General features: G+C 40.0%; 1 protein-coding gene across 1 annotated transcript; it reads left to right on the top strand.

The window, feature by feature from the left end:
- The first annotated feature begins 3,474 nt into the window (after positions 1-3,474).
- LOC102460940 (complement factor H-related protein 2-like) lies at positions 3,475-16,030 on the top strand. Its single transcript, XM_006130664.4, has 7 exons — positions 3,475-3,630; positions 4,879-5,040; positions 7,331-7,483; positions 9,167-9,343; positions 10,507-10,692; positions 12,187-12,369; positions 15,245-16,030. The coding sequence occupies exons 1-7, from the start codon at positions 3,573-3,575 to the stop codon at positions 15,436-15,438; spliced, it is 1,113 nt and encodes a 370-aa protein (XP_006130726.2). The 5' UTR covers positions 3,475-3,572; the 3' UTR covers positions 15,439-16,030.
- The last annotated feature ends 92 nt before the right edge of the window (positions 16,031-16,122 follow it).

Below are 16,122 nucleotides of genomic sequence, written 5' to 3'. Positions count from 1 at the left end.
AGGGGTGTTTTTTTGTGGCAAGGGACTGGGGCAGCGAAGGAGGAAGGCCCGAGACTTAAATGCACTTAACCAATTACAAACTTTATTAACTACAATTTGATTATATTAAGTCACTGTCTCTGATTCATCTTAGACAGCGCAGCATGCAAAAAAAGAATATAACAAATAAAATCAATACAGCAATAATAAAAACTCCTGCAGCCAATCCTTCTATGGTTATCTTTGAACAGTTGGTGGAGTTAGTCATTAATCTACGTATACTTAACAACCTCTAAATATGAAATGGTTAATACAGTATAGTAAGCAATACTCACAAGCCCAGAAACAATTATGATGCACAGACACAAAATAACATGTAGCATGCTCCGGATTCATACACCCTTTCGTGATTCGGTGGGTGGGAGGCGGCCTCGGGTGATCAACCCCTCAGCCAGGCTGGACAAGACGTGCCTTCTATTTTTTTATATGGAACCTCCCCGAGATTAGGGCTCAGGGTGCTTTATACTATAATTTTGACATCCGGTACCATATTAGGGTTATTTGATATCCAGTACCATATTAGGGTTCCTTCCTTGTGACATGACATCTGTCTCAAGGCATTGTGGTCAGTGCCTGATGCAGACATGACTGGCACACATGAAAGCTAGCTATGTTTTTGCTTCCCTGCTCCAGGTGTTTGTTAACTCATGTATATGACAGCTCATTTCTCTTATTTCTATCTTGTCCTGTTTTTTTAGTGCTTGTTAGTGTTTTTTTAGTGCGTGTATGGGACAGCTTGTGTCCCTGCTCTTATCTTTTTGGCCCAAGTGCTTGCCAAGGTAAGTTCCGTTTACTGAGAACAGTGCTGAGCACCCGAGGGACTTCAAGCTCTGTCTCTGGATCTGCCTCAGCGGCCTGTGTTTTTCTTGTGAGGGGCTTTTGTGTGGCAGTATGGGCAATACGTGCGAGGCCGTGGTCAAAAGGACCCGCTACATGACAGTGACCAGCAGTCCATAAAAATGACAGCCTCTGCAGTTATACTAGCTAGAATAACACAACACACATAAACACACATGCTTTAGGGCATAAGTCCAACTATCAGGGGTTAGGAATAAATTTCCACAATAGGCAAATTATTCTGTAATTGTCTTTTACAGGCAGCACTAAGCACTGTCAGGAACACGTTATGCTAGCTGGACTATTGCTCAAAACGTGTATGACTACTCCCCATTTCTTTTGGGAAACCATGTTATTTTTGCTGGTTATTCCAGAAGGAAGTTCATTTGAAACAAATAGCAAAAATTAGCAAGATACATATCAAGTCATCTTCATAATCATGTATGTTACAATCTGTAAGGCTTGCAGGATTCTAAGATGTTTTTGCAATTAGACACTGTGGCGGGTTTTAAGGGTGCGAGCGCCACACCCCGCTACCCCTGCCCACGCCCCGGATTGGGGCCGGCGGGGGGGGAGGTTCCGCGAACCCACCGCCTCCGAGAGCCTCGTAGTCCCGATGTCCGGGGTCCATAAGTGAGCCCGGGACTGGGTGCGATCACCCCTCACCCTGTATGGGGACGAGGGGGCTTGGCGGACCCAGTCCGGCGCCTTCCCAGTCCGCTCGGCCAGGGCTCTTGATCCGTCCCTCTAGTCTTGATCCCTTCCTCTCGCACCCTCTAGGCAGGGAGGGGTGAGGTTGGGTAGTGTGTTCGGCTATCACAGCCTGGAAGACCTGCGCTGAGGTCGGGGTGTGGGGAGTAGGAGACCCGGGCCCACCCTCACCACCGGGTCCCAGCCTGAGGCCCTAAGTGGGGCGGGTGTCTTAAAGCGATCCCCCCACGGCAGGCGGGGCAGCTGCCCGAAACTCGCCTGCCCACGGGCGCCAAAACGGTCCCGCCTCAGACTCTTTATCTAACCTACTCTTAAATATCTCCAGATATGGAGATTCCACAACCTCCCTAGGCAATTTATTCCAGTGTTTAACCACCCTGACCGTTAGGAAGTTTTTCCTAATGCCCAGCTTAAACATCCCTTGTTGCAGTTAAAGCCAATTGCTTCTTGTCCTATCCTCAGAGGCCAAGAAGAACATTTTTTCTCCTTCCTCCTTGTGACACCCTTTTAGATACCAGAAAACCACTATTATGTCCCCTCTCAATCTTCTCTTTTCCAGACTAAATAAGCCCAATTCTTTCAGCCTTCCTTCATAGCTCATGTTCTCTAGACCTTTAATCATTCTCGTTGCTCTTCTCTGGACCCTCTCCAATTTCTCCACATCTTTCTTGAAACGAGATGCCCAGAACTGAACACAATACTCCAACTGAGGCCTAATCAGCACAGAGTAGAGCGGAAGAATGACTTCTCATGTCTTGCTCACAACACACCTGTTAATGCATCCTAGAATCATGTCTGGTTTTTTGCAAAAGCGTCACACTGTTCGACTCATATTTAGCTTGTGATCTACTATAACCATCTGACGAAGTGGGTCTTTGCCCACGAAAGCTTATGCTCCTACACTTCAGTTAGTCTTTAAGGTGCCACAGGACTCCTCGTCGTTATAACCCCTAGCTTTCTTTCTCCCGTACTTCTTACTAGACTGGTGCTTCCCATTCTGTATGTGTGAAACTGATTGTTCCTTCCTAAGTGGAGCACTTTGCATTTGTCCTTATTAAACTACATCCTGTTTATCTCAGACCATTTCTCCAATTTATCCAGATCATTTTGAATTATGACCCTCTGTGCTTTGGAATATTCAATAGAAATAGATCTGTATCTTTAGATGGCAAATCCAGGTTCTACTAAAATCTTTGGGTATATCTAGACTACATGCCTCTACCGGCAGAGGCATGTAAATTAGACATACCGACATAGTCAATGAAGCAGGGATTTAAATATCCCCCGCTTCATTAAAATAAAAATGGCCATCATGTTGTGCTGGCTCAGCTGATCATCGGCACAATGCGGTAGTCAAGATGTAGATCAGTAGGCAAGGAAAGCCTTTGCCGACCGATCTCTTATGCCTCATGAAACGAGGTTTACAGGACACCAAATTTCATGGTAGAGAGAGAATTTAAGTGAATGTTACAAAGAATAAAGTCCAAATTATTCTAAGTACTTCTCTTGCATTACACTTTGAGTTTCTCTCTTCTTAGGGGGCATGACCTAGAACCCATTAAAATCAATAGGAAACCTCCCATTGACTTCAACTGACATTAGATGGGGGCAAGGGGATCTGCTATTGTATTCACCTTAGTTGAGATCAGTCTTGTTCAGATGCCATATTTTATCTTAAACCCAGTCCTCATTCCTAAGAATATCACTGACCTGGAGCTCGTACAGCTGGATGGCGTCAGCTGGCTCACTGATTCGTGGAAACATGTGGGAGGGAAATTTTCTGGTAGAAAATTATCTACTGGACTTTTAAATTAAAATTTGCATATTTCTGTGTCGCAATATTGACAGAGTGTGGGGGGCCAGCAGGGAGGGGATTACGAATGAGAGGTCAGCCTTTAAAAGACATTGGTAAGGACAGAGTTCAGGGCACTGCACTACACTGCACCACAACTTTGAATTGCAGGCTAAGCTTTGGAGGGACAGAGATGACCCAGCTTGGATGTATTGCCATTCTGATACTATGTGGGTGCTCCACAGCATTAGGTAAGATATTAAGATACAAGCAAAATATATACTTGTAAAAAGGCCATGTAAAAAGGTGCAGAGAGGACTGGAAAGAAAAGATTTAGAGTACATACCACCACCTAGGTCTGCAGGGTCAGGAAAAGCCGATGGTGACTTGGTAGTGCAACTAAGGGGCAAGGTAAAGCAGACACATTGCTTCAAGGACAGGGCCTATTGTGAAGATGCTAATGGAGTAACTGTCATTTTGTAATAGACACAACTATCTTCCACCTCACATTTAGCTGAGAGCTAGTTTATACCAGCTGAATATGCCCAAAATGCACATTTTCTTTTCAACATTGCTGTCCCCTTTGCAGAATATTTTGAATACCAGCATGTTGTTGTGGACATGATCTTGGCATGTTCATCTCACCCAATTCCACCCATCACAGGTGACTTCTATTCATTAGAGCCGGCTGAAATTATTCTCCGAAAACTATTGTCAATGAAAAATACAAATTTGGCAACTCAAACACTCTACAAATGTGTTGATTTTGCCAGATTATTTCAGAAAAAAAAACTTTTAAAATCCCACCTCCCCAAGCAAAACATTTCCTTTTGCCTTTTTAACAATTTTTAATTCTAAAAAAAGAAAATCTCATTTTAAAATTCTTAGAGTTTAAAAATTAAGTGTTACAAAATACTGAAAATAAAAATGAAACATTTTGTTCAACCCAAACTATGTTTTCTTCAAACTTTGCAGCAAAGAAAAATACAAACAAAAAGCCAAACAAATTTTGGCTCCATCCAGAACATTTTTTCACCATTTTTGTGTGTTAGCAATATTAAAAAATCCATTATTTGCTCTAACTTTAGTGTTCATACAGGAACTTTTTTGCTATGATAGCTATATATTCCATACTGCCTAGGCTTCTTTGCATTAGTGCATTTGGGGAAAATCAGGGCAGTAAGCAGGATTTCATTAGCAATGGTGACAGCTCATTAAAAAAAACTTCATGTTATATAAACTGCTTTGACTATTTTTACATTTTAATTAACTCTTTTTAGTAACCCCAATAGTAGTTACAATGGCATTGCCTATGAGAGTTTTCATTTCATTCCAACCAGATGTTCCTCCACTTTTCAAAATGACTCTAAATTCTAATCTTTTTTCATTCTCTTTAAAATGTATTATACTGTGCTATATAAGAGCAGCAAAATATACAGCCAGAGATCTGTGGTTACATATATATCATGTCACCATTTATGTATTTACTTTGCTTTCAGCTATTTCATGTGGTAAGATTGAAAACGGGTGGGTAAAGCCATTCTCCTTCTTCCAGAGAAGAAAAAGAACATTTGAATGTAATACTGGGTATATAGCAGAAAATGACAACAACAGAATTGAGTGTACTGCTTCAGGATGGTCTCCTGTTCCCAGATGCATTCGTAAGTGAGTTTAAATAAGGGTAATTTCCTCTTTACTATCCTTCAAAAAGACACACACATTGCAGTTTTTATAGTACTTAAGATGCACTGAAATGTGTACTGTCTATGGGCTGTATTCTGCTTATTTATTTACATTGTATGCGCAAGTCTTGGAAGAGAGCAATCAAGAGGCATAGAACAGCTCCCTTTTTCAGACCTCTCAGGAAAACACCAGTGCAAAGACTGCACATTGCTGGCTGGCTAAAAGCAATAACATGTAAGACTATGTTTGCTGGAACCATTTGATGTCTTTTGCCAAAAGGATGTATTACCTGCCAACTTCACCTGGAAGGATCCAGTCAATCTGCTTTCCCCAGGGTATGTCTACACTACCCCCATAGTTCGAACTAGCGGGGTAATGTAGGCATACCGCACTTGCAAATGAAGCCCGGGATTTGAATTTCCCGGGCTTCATTTGCATAAAAATGGCGGCTCCCCGCTTATGCAAATGAAGCCTGGGAAATTCAAATCCCGGGCTTCATTTGCAAGTGCGGTATGCCTACATTACCCTCCTAGTTCGAACTTGGAGAGTAGTGTAGACATACCCCCAATGACAGAGGACTGATTATAGTCTTGTCAGCAAATGATGGATTCCACATCCACATGGTCAATTCTATATCCACCTCCTTGATACAACAGTTTCATAATCCACCAGAACTCAAATTTTCTAGCCTGCTTCTCCAAATTGTCACAATACTTACTACACAGAGCACCAAAACTGAAACAGTAATGATAGCAGAAAGTTATACTTGGTACATCTGTGAGTTTGAATACCATGGTCCTTTTGTAGAATTTTGTATTTGAATATTTGTGTCATACAGGTCTCATATCGGATTTTGTGGTGCTTTAGGGATAATGCAATGAATGTATACCCTAATATCACAAACAAAACCTAAAAGGAAAAATTAATACTACATAAAAATTAGTCAAAAACATGTACAAAATTAGACCCAACAGTGCTATGATAAAAATGAAACTAATATGGCATCTACATTTTAGTGATTAGGTTGGCAGCAAGATATTGTAGAATGGATTAAACAAAATAAAAAATATGAATTGAAATTTTCAAAGCCAGCTAGGGGATTTAGCCACATTATTCCCATTAATTTTTGGCAAGTTATGTAGCTAAGACCCCTGTCTAGACTTGAAAAAAATCTCAACCATAGATTTTAAGTGGAAAAAACCCCCAACAAAATACATTAGAACACTGTTGTGATTGTATTCAACTTTACATACTTCAGGTAATGTAATGTAATACCTCATCTAGCATTTTTAAGAGATTCAATCCTAATTGGTCAAAAATCTTGATTAACTCAAGCAACAATTTTAGAGCAGAGGGCTCCTTATCCATATTACTGCTTATTCTTTGCATTTGAACAGTCCCATTAACAATCTGGGCTATGATATGCTGGGCATTGTACATACATACACAAAGATAGTCTTCAGGAACGTAGCATTAGCTCTAATAATCAAATGTGCCTGGCAGTTATATTTGGATGCCCTTCCTGTCTTGAAGGGGAATTTGCTCATAAATGACAGTTTTCACAGTGGTTTCACTTAGTCAAGCCAAAGTTATGAAACACAGATAATGTCCAGTTTATGCTCTAAATTGCAATAGTTTTTTGTACTCACTGTAGGGGACAACCACGTTTTAATCAAAGACCCTGGCAATAGGTGTATTTTAAGAGTCAACAAAGTTTTATTCAGCTTAGGCTTCCAGTACAGTTATGTGAGCTATAATTAACTTGGATATTCAGTGAGTGGCTTAATTAGATCCAGAATATCTCGGGTAATGTTATCAAAACATGATAACATTACTTGTCATTTACTCTACATGAGTAAAAGCATAAGTCCTAATTTCAAGTTGACTTTGACACTCCAGATCCTAATTACCACTGAAAACCAAAGGGACTCTGGCTTCTAGTGCCTACATCACTTTAGAAAGCCTCAGTGCTTTAAAAAAATACCCCAGTCAAAAAATGATTAAAGTTGTCAAAAAGATTGAATTTTTAGATGCAAACATTGCATTATTTTCAAAAAGTCAAATAAACTTCTTATAAAATTGCAAGGTTTTTTTTTCCCACAGAAGATTTTCCATGTTTTTTGAGAAAACAAGAAAATTATTTTTTTCTAAATTTACCATCCCTTCTAATGATGCTACCTATTATGGTAGCACAAAATAAACACCATGGATTCCTGTATATTATCTGCAGTCATATTTTTTTGGTTATGTTGTTCTGTTTTTCTTCAGCAATACAATGCGGAAGGATAGCAAATGGGAAAATAGTGGATCAAGTTGAACAAAAAACAACCTTTCAATGCAATCATGGATATAAATCTGAAAGTGGAATTAATGAAACTACCTGTACTTCTGAAGGCTGGTCTCCAGTACCTAAATGTATTGGTAAGAAAGCTTATATTTCGGATTAACTTCTGGTAATTTTCTCTCCTCCCTCCAACACACTGTTTATTTAAAAAACCACTACGTGATTTAATAATCAACCAATTCTAGAACAGATACCAAACTCTCTACTTTAATACAAACCGAGGTAAAATTTCTCACAGTACCTAAAATGAAGGCGGACCAGAGCTTGAATCCTAAACATGTCAATAGGCAAAATAGATTATAATAGTAATGCACTTTTCTTTACACACCTAAAAGATGCTATATATACACACCATGTTCTTGATTGTCTACCTAAAAATGACTATATCAGTTTGCTGCCTCTGCAGCTATCCTTTCCTGTGACATTGCAGCATCTGCTGATCAATGCTTTGCAGGCCACTCCTTCACAGATGGATAAGTCATGCCATCACATACTTTGACACATTTTTATTGGCAAGTACATACTTATCAAGTGGACTAATGGGTTTATAATTTTTTTTTGATCAACTTAGAATGGGAAGAAGCTGGAATTAGCAAGAAAGTGATACACATTTGTGAAAAAGCACTCTCATGAAGAGTATATTTTAGCCTGAATAATCATGGGTTTACTTTACAATGACCAGCAGTACTGAAATATTATTCCACTCCACCTTCCCCCAAGAGGAGGATCTAAAATGGTGTTCTGGATCAACATTAGTGCTCAGGAGGACCAGGCCTGACAACAGGTGGAACAAAGGAGCCAGTTGTCTCAGACCTTGGTGATTTAAGGGGCCCCTTTGAATCACTGACAGAGTTCTGAAGCCAAGCCAGGCACTCCATGCAGCTCTGAGGACTGGGGGAGGTGGGCATGCCACAGTTTGGACAACACTGAGAGCTGTCTGCCCTGGGCCCTGCTCCTTCTCAAGGCTCCACCCCTTCCAGGGGGCACAGAGTCAGGTCCATGCTTTGCCCTATCCCATGGTGGCTGTAGGCTCTGCTGAGGGGTACTTACCCCTCTGAGAAGTTATCCAAACATAAAAAGCAGAAAGGTGCGTTTCCTACTTCAAAATATAACTGCTATTCATTTAGCACTTGATCTTATACTCACTGAAGTCAGTGCAAAGCTCTCACTCACTGGCATTATGTCTAAAATATAAGGAAGTGTGATGATGGGAAAAGTTTATAAGGAATATGACCCATATTCCAAGATAGTGGTATAAAGTAATGCAAATTAGATCACCACACCCCCCTAGCTTATACTGGTATTTAGTTCTCCTTAGATCTATTCTCATCCATCTATGTTGTATCAACTTTAAGGTCCAGACAATAACCACAAACAATATTACTTTTTTAAAATGTTAGTTCACTGAAGCTTCTTCTTATGATGTCTGTTTATTAAAATAATGTTCATACACTAACAGGTAATGAGAGAAGCATTGTTTCCTTGAGTCCCATCAAACATTTGTGACGCTTTCACATGTCCCACCTTTATTGTAATCATTTTTGATAATGGAAATATCCCCCAATTATTTGGTTTGTTTATAGCTCCGAAGACCTCACTCAAGACTGGGACCTCATTGTGTTTCTATGAAATCTAACACAATATAAAAGACAGATTTTACTTTAAAGAACTTAACACCGACAAATTAACACTCTTGCTTCTTCAATTGTGCTCTCCTTTAACTATCACCAGTTATAGATTAACACACATGTGTGTTGCAGTTCAAGGGTGTCCACATCCACCTGACATCGATTTGGCAGAAATTGTCAGCAAGGAGAAAGCAGAATATTGGGAGGGTGATGCTGTACGGTACAGGTGCTACCCTGGATACACTCTGGCAGGACCTGAAAGTATAACATGCAGTGAAGAAAAATGGACACCTCCACCAAAGTGCTTGGGTAGGATAATGTTTTAGTTCTTCACTCACTGGACTAAAATAGATGGGATAGAACATTCTTTTCTCATCTCATAGTATTATTTAATTATGGCTGCTATTTTATGGGTTGCTATTTAATGTTTCCAGCACACTCAGAGCTTATGAGCTGGCTCACATACAATACAATGGCAAAATTCCCATTGACTTCACTGGTATCAAGTCCAAAATTAGCCTTGCTGGAGCATAAGGGTATGTCTACACTAGCCCCCTAGTTCAAACTAAGAGGCTAATGAAGGCATTTGAAGTTGCAAATGAAGCCTGGGATTTAAATATCCTGGGCTTTATTTGCATCTTCCCGTCCAGTCACCATTTTGAAATTTCACTAGTCCGGTCTAACTGCCTGTGGCTACCTGCGGCAGGGAGCCAGTAGTTTGAATTAAAGTCCTTAATTCAAACTACCATTAAACCTCCTTGCAGGAGGAATAACAGGTAGTTCGAATTAGGGCTTTAATTCGAACTATCGGCTCCCTGCAATGTGTAGCCGCAGGCAGTTAGTCCGGACTAGTGAAATTTCAAAATGGCGACTGGACGGGAAGATGCAAATAAAGCCCGGGATATTTAAATGCCGGGATTCATTTGCAACTTCGAATGCCTTCATTAGCCTCCCTAGTTTGAACTAGGGGGCTAGTGTAGACATACCTTAACACATTGTCTAATTTTAGGGAGAACTAAATAGCCATCAAAAGTGTCTACTTGATAGATAGTAAACGGCAAATTATCTGGTAAGGACAATGTAGATAGAATCAATATCCTATTGGTTATGCTTAACTGTACTTTATAATACCTTTCATACATTCTTTAGCAATGGGAAATTACTGCCCCCATTACACGAATGGAAAAACTGAAGCAACAAAACTAAGAAAATTGCCAAGGCCATACAGCAAGTTAATGGTAAAGGTGGGAATAGAAGAGAGGTGTTCTGATTTTCAGATCCCTGATCTAACAACTAATCCACATCACATCTGAAAGTGGTCCATTTTTATTTGTTATGCATCATTCATTCTCTATATAGTAAACACAAAGGGAAATGGACTCTAGAAGTATTGAATCTATTGTACTGTATCAATGTGGAAGATATTTAAACTTTTAAACTATTTTCTGTGTGTTGCTCTTTTTTATTTAAAGCACCGTGTATTATTACAAGGCAACAACTGGAAACAAAGAAATTGCTTCTGTCCAACAGCCGAAGACGTACAGTCTTGATCCAAAGTGACCAAGCAATACAACTTTTTTGTAATGATTCTGACCTTAAAATTCCCAATCACATCAAATGTGTTGACGGGCACGTGGATTTACCAACTTGTGTATCTGGTAAACATACTTAGTTCTATATCAGTTCTTTCCTCACATACATTTGAGGAAAAAGGGTGGAGTGTATATATATATGTAATAGGTTAAAATTGGTTCTTGCCAGAGTTTGTCTTCCTTTCAGATCAGTTTAGGACTCGGTAATTCGGGACTTTGAGACAATTACCCTCCTCATTTTTCTATTTAATCAATCAGATAAATTTAAAAATCCAAGCACAAGCCAAGCTAGCAGAGAGAAAAATCAAAAAAGGTAAATTTGGACAGCGAGCCCACTTCTTTTAAAAACGTTCATGTTTCTTTTTACAATGAGAAAATAGTCTATCTAATCAACAGAAGTGGTAAAGGTGGGCGATGGTTCTGAAAGGTTGTGAAGGCATTTCAACACTCATTAAAGAATCCTGGCCCAAAGCTCATAGAAAATGATCCAGTTTTTCTACCGGGGGAATCTGCGTAAAGGAGAGTTTCAATCTGGACTTTCCTGGCAATCTTTTTATTTGAAGAGTGATGGAGGCTTGTCAGATTTTGAAGCAGCCAGACATTTAGTGTCCAAGAACCTGAAGATCTTAGCCTATCTGACAGAGGTTAGGCTCATCTGCAATATGATTTGTAACATACATTATTTACTATGAAAATTTTAGCTTAGATGCTATACTTGTCCTCCCATGAGAGCCTGATCTTTTTGCCCAGAGTTTCCAAAGATGTGATTCACCCTACAGGCGCTCAGATAGGATTATACCGCAAGCTCAGCCTAAATGATCAGTGAACTACTTGTGTAGGATTGAATATAGCAATCCCTGTGCCTTGGAACAGTGAAATTCCTTAACCACTTCTCCTGCCTGCTCAAGGTCATCATATACAGGAGAAAGAAGAAAAACTGTTTGTGATTACATGCATTTTTGTAAAATTGCCAGTTGAAGAAACTGCAAGGCAGGACGAAATTGTCTGTTATCATCCTGGATTGTGTAGATCAGTGGTGCACAACCCGTGGATGTCTTCCTGGGGGGTCACCATAGCTGTGGGCATAAGTCCCGGCCACCCAGATCTAAACACCGCGCTGCTCAAATTACCTTGGGGGTTGCTACATGAGTACAATAAAATATGGAGATCGTGGTTGAAAAAAGGTTGTGCACCACTGATGTAGATCATGTACACAACAATTAAAGGATGAAACATGCAGATTAGGTTTATTGACAAATTCAATGCAGCGTATTCCATGATTTCCAAAATGAAGGACCTTATGTTGACCATATACAGTGTATAAATGTGTGTTAGCGTAGCATTTAAAATCTTACTTGAGTGTATACTGGTGTCAAGCGTGCCTCACAGCTAAACTATTGATTTCAATGAGAACTGGATTAGGCCTGAAAAACCATAAATTTCAGAACCAAAAATTTTCAGAGGTGAATACTAGAGCCATCACCATGCTACAAACAAAAATAGCAAAGCCAAACACATTTATATCTGTAAAAAATCCTAACTACCAATATTTCCATTTAGGAACAAAGGGAAAGTGTGGCCATCCACCTAAAATTGAGAACGGAGACATAACTAGTTTATCCCTAAATGAGTACGCATTTGGTTCTTCGGTAGAATACAGATGCCAGCATTATTATATAATAGAAGGAGAACGAAACTCATATTGTCATAATGGAAACTGGACTAAAGCACCAGTTTGTTTAGGTAAGAAAAATATTCACTTGTAAAAAAAGTTTTCAATCTAATATATAAAGGAGAATGTTTGTAAGTTTGTGTGCTAATAATTTGGACACTATAAGAGCTACCGCAACCAAACTTTGCATAGGATAACCTTTCACCAAGGAGAAGGTTTTAAGGTACTTTTGGACCTGATACGGTCCAAGCTCAAGCTGTAAAAATCAAAAAGTAACCCACAGCGCTGCACTGCAGGGGACGCCCTGCCCACACTAGGTCCCATGCCCGCCGCCTGCGGGCCCCAGCACCATCCAGGACTCGCTCCCTCCAGCCCACGAGGTTACATAAGTGACCCTCTTTCCTCCCGTCCCCGTGCTGGCACATAGTGCTCCGACCCCATGCGCACAACATCTCAGGCACTCTCCCTGCCCCCCGCGGCACCTGCAGTCCCAGGTGAGAGCTGGGGCATGCCTCCCACATGTAACCTTCCCTCCACCCAAGGTTGCACCCTCCTCCCCCTCTGGGGATGACGCGGACCTATATTTTAATCACTATAGAAATCAGTGCAACTTTTCTACAATTCAAAAAAAGATAATGGACTACTGTTTTTCTACATTTTGTTCCTACGGTTTCCTGAGCATCGCCGGGTAACTCCAGCTAGTTTATATCTAAATTAATTTTATAAACCATTGTCTCTTGCTACTCTATTTGTCATTTCTTTTTAATGGAGAGGAGATTTATTTTCAAAGTTGTCCCTGCGTTGAATTTGTTTTACTATAAGTGACTGATGTAGATTTAGTGACAAAATTAACGGGGGCTGATCAAAGTTTGGGGAAATATTTCCGTGAAAATGTTTACAAATTTCTCTCCCCATTTTTCATTTAACATGTTTGATGGTAATTTTCAAACCAGCACTATGACTAACAAACTAGCTAAACAGGAAAGGATAGAGTGATGCTAACTAGATTGACTATATTTGCTCTTCCCTACTGCAAAGAGCCAAAACATTCTGTACAGGCCATCCTCGCTATAAGTCCAAGATACATTCCAAAAAACTTGGACTTATAGTGAAACAACTTAAAGTGGAGATTTTTTTCCCCATGGATGACTTCCATTTGCACAAATTGTAATTTGGGATTTTTTTTTGGGGGGGGGGGAGTGGGGTTGTGCAACTTAAGAGCAGGGAATGGGAGGTCTAGTAATGCATCAGTCCCTACAAGTGTCAATGATATATACCGTGGCAACTTACAGGAGATACCCTGTAGTCAAGTATCAAGCATCAAGGGGGCAGGCTGCCTCTAACTATCTTAACAGTCACAGCTGACTATAAATTTGATTCTGGTGGTCAATGTCATGGTTCTAGCAGCACAATGAACCTAGTTTAAGAAAGTAAACATTTATTGTTAAAATACACTTGCAAGAATGTGCCATAGCCTTGTGAGTAAGGGTGGGACACATAGAAGGAGTTAAGGACATTTACCAAGGGCAAGGAAGGAAGGAAGATGTATCAAGAAGCAGCCAATTACATAATGGGCTACAACCGTGTGCCTATGCTAAAATTATAAGACCAACCCTTCAGACCAGTATGTTGGGGGAAAGGTTCCTATAAGAGGCCACATTGATACTAGCAGGGTCAGACTATTATAAAGGAATGAGCTATTACTGTTTGCATGCTGCCTCTATATCCAGTGTCAATAGTATAGTCACTGTGCTCCAGATGGAATAAACTACAGATACAAAGTTTTCAGCAGCTCCATGTTTGACACTTCTCACTCGTGAGAAAAAAAATGTTGATTTCCCCCACAATGGGATCAGGAATAGGGGAAGAAAGAACTTACTCGGCACAAAGCTGAGTAGTAGGAGAGCATGGGGGTGCCTGGGCATGCTATCAGAGCCAATAGAGACAAGAGCATTGGTGAGAGTCAAGGGCCAGCATGGGATATGGGAGGGGACACTGTGGAAGGGAGCTCAAAAGAGGGATTTGTGGTGGAGATGGGGTGGGAAGTCAAGCTCAGCATAGCGGGAGGGCAAAAGCAGACCAGTGTGAGCTGGGGGAAGAGACAGAAAAGGAGTGGCTGCAGGTATAGCGGAACATCTGGAATAGAGCAAGCCCTTCACCTGGGAACAGTGTCATTCCTTGATCATTTCTCTTGCCTTCTCAAGACCACCATACACAGAAGGAAACAAGAGAAAAATTGCAATTACCTACATTTTTGTAAAACTGGTAGCTTCCCTCATTTTGCCCTTTCCCAAAACTGTTGCTCCTCTACCCCTCCCTAACTGCCGTCACTACCACCTCTGCCTCCATGGGAATTCCACATGGCTCTGTCCAACAGAGGCCACTGAAATGATCTCAAATTAGGCATCACAGCATCACCCAATACCTGGGATCAGCACTTGCAGCTGCCTTCCCACAACCCAGTTTAAGGGGCTTGACATCTCACAGGAGACCAACCATCCTCTGAATAAACCCTACCTACCTCAGAGCTTGGTTTAGAGAAGTTAATACTTTCTTCAAATACATTTTATAAGAAATTGTTCCTAATTTCTATTTTATGCTAAGTACTAAATTAATTGTAGATAGAAAATATTCCCTTAGTTTCATGCTTTTATTTTCTTACTGCTTCATCTCTAAAAGAAATACTACAATGGCTACACTCTTCTTACAAATAGTCTAAAACCAGTGACATTAACCATTAATTTCAGATAATCATCTGTGGTAACTTTCAGAAAGTGAAAAAAACCCAACCTATTTGCTTTCTCCTAGTGCTAAGTTCCATACTGGAATCACACAGGACAAAACAGCCTTTGATTTTTTTAGTCTGGGACCTCCTTCAATTTCATTGTAGAATTTTTCTATTTAGATTGATATAACATTTTAATGATATTTCTGTTGTTGTTGCAGCACCGTGTACTGTCACACAAGAAGCTCTGAGACCATACAACATAGATTTCAAGTGGGCTTCACATCAGAAACTCTACGTACCACATGGAGAGTTTGTAGAGTTTAAGTGTAGATCCAGTTTCTCTCCAAACTCTTCAAATATTTATAGAGTGCAGTGCAATTTTGGTCAAATATCTTATCCCCAATGCACTTAGAGATGGGTCAATGTAGGAGACTTGAAAGTACACTTTATTATTATGCTTATTAGTGGTCTCTCTGACAACAAAAATTACCTCCAGACATGGATTGCTTCAGGAATGGTATAACAACTAATTCATTTTAACTAATGCTACAGTGACGTTTTGGATGTGCAGCTTTTTAGGAGCAATGTCTCCATAAATAAACACAAACAAGATGGTAGCCAGCATAAGCAATCCTCAAATAGATCAAACAAAAGAATGTAAAACTCCAAATGCCCTTTGAAATGATCTGCAAAGAAAACACAGCTGGGGTTTGTGCTTTTTCTTGCTTGTTTATGATGTCTAACGGCAACCTAAAAAGGGGGAGAGTTTTTTTTCCTATCTGCATATTGCACAAGAAATTGAGGCCTAGTTTAGACTGGAAGACCAAGATAACTGGTGAATTAGTGCAACTGTGACATCACTAGAACTGTGTGAAAATTAACAAATGAGATGGGATGGGATTTTTGGTCAGACTCTAAAACTTTGTGTTTTGTTTTTGTTAATTGTTTAATATTTCAATTACCAAGATTTTGAATAAAGGGCTTCTGAAGCCTCTACAATTAAATGTGTTAGAGTATACTCTAAACATGCTCTGATTCCTCACAATGATCCTCTGGCAAAACTGGGTAAGACCATATAGTTGATATTTCTAAGGTA

This window comes from Pelodiscus sinensis, chromosome 9 (genome assembly GCF_049634645.1).
Source record: "Pelodiscus sinensis isolate JC-2024 chromosome 9, ASM4963464v1, whole genome shotgun sequence".
Lineage (NCBI taxonomy): Eukaryota > Metazoa > Chordata > Testudines > Trionychidae > Pelodiscus > Pelodiscus sinensis.
This window is presented reverse-complemented; position numbering and strand designations above follow the sequence as displayed.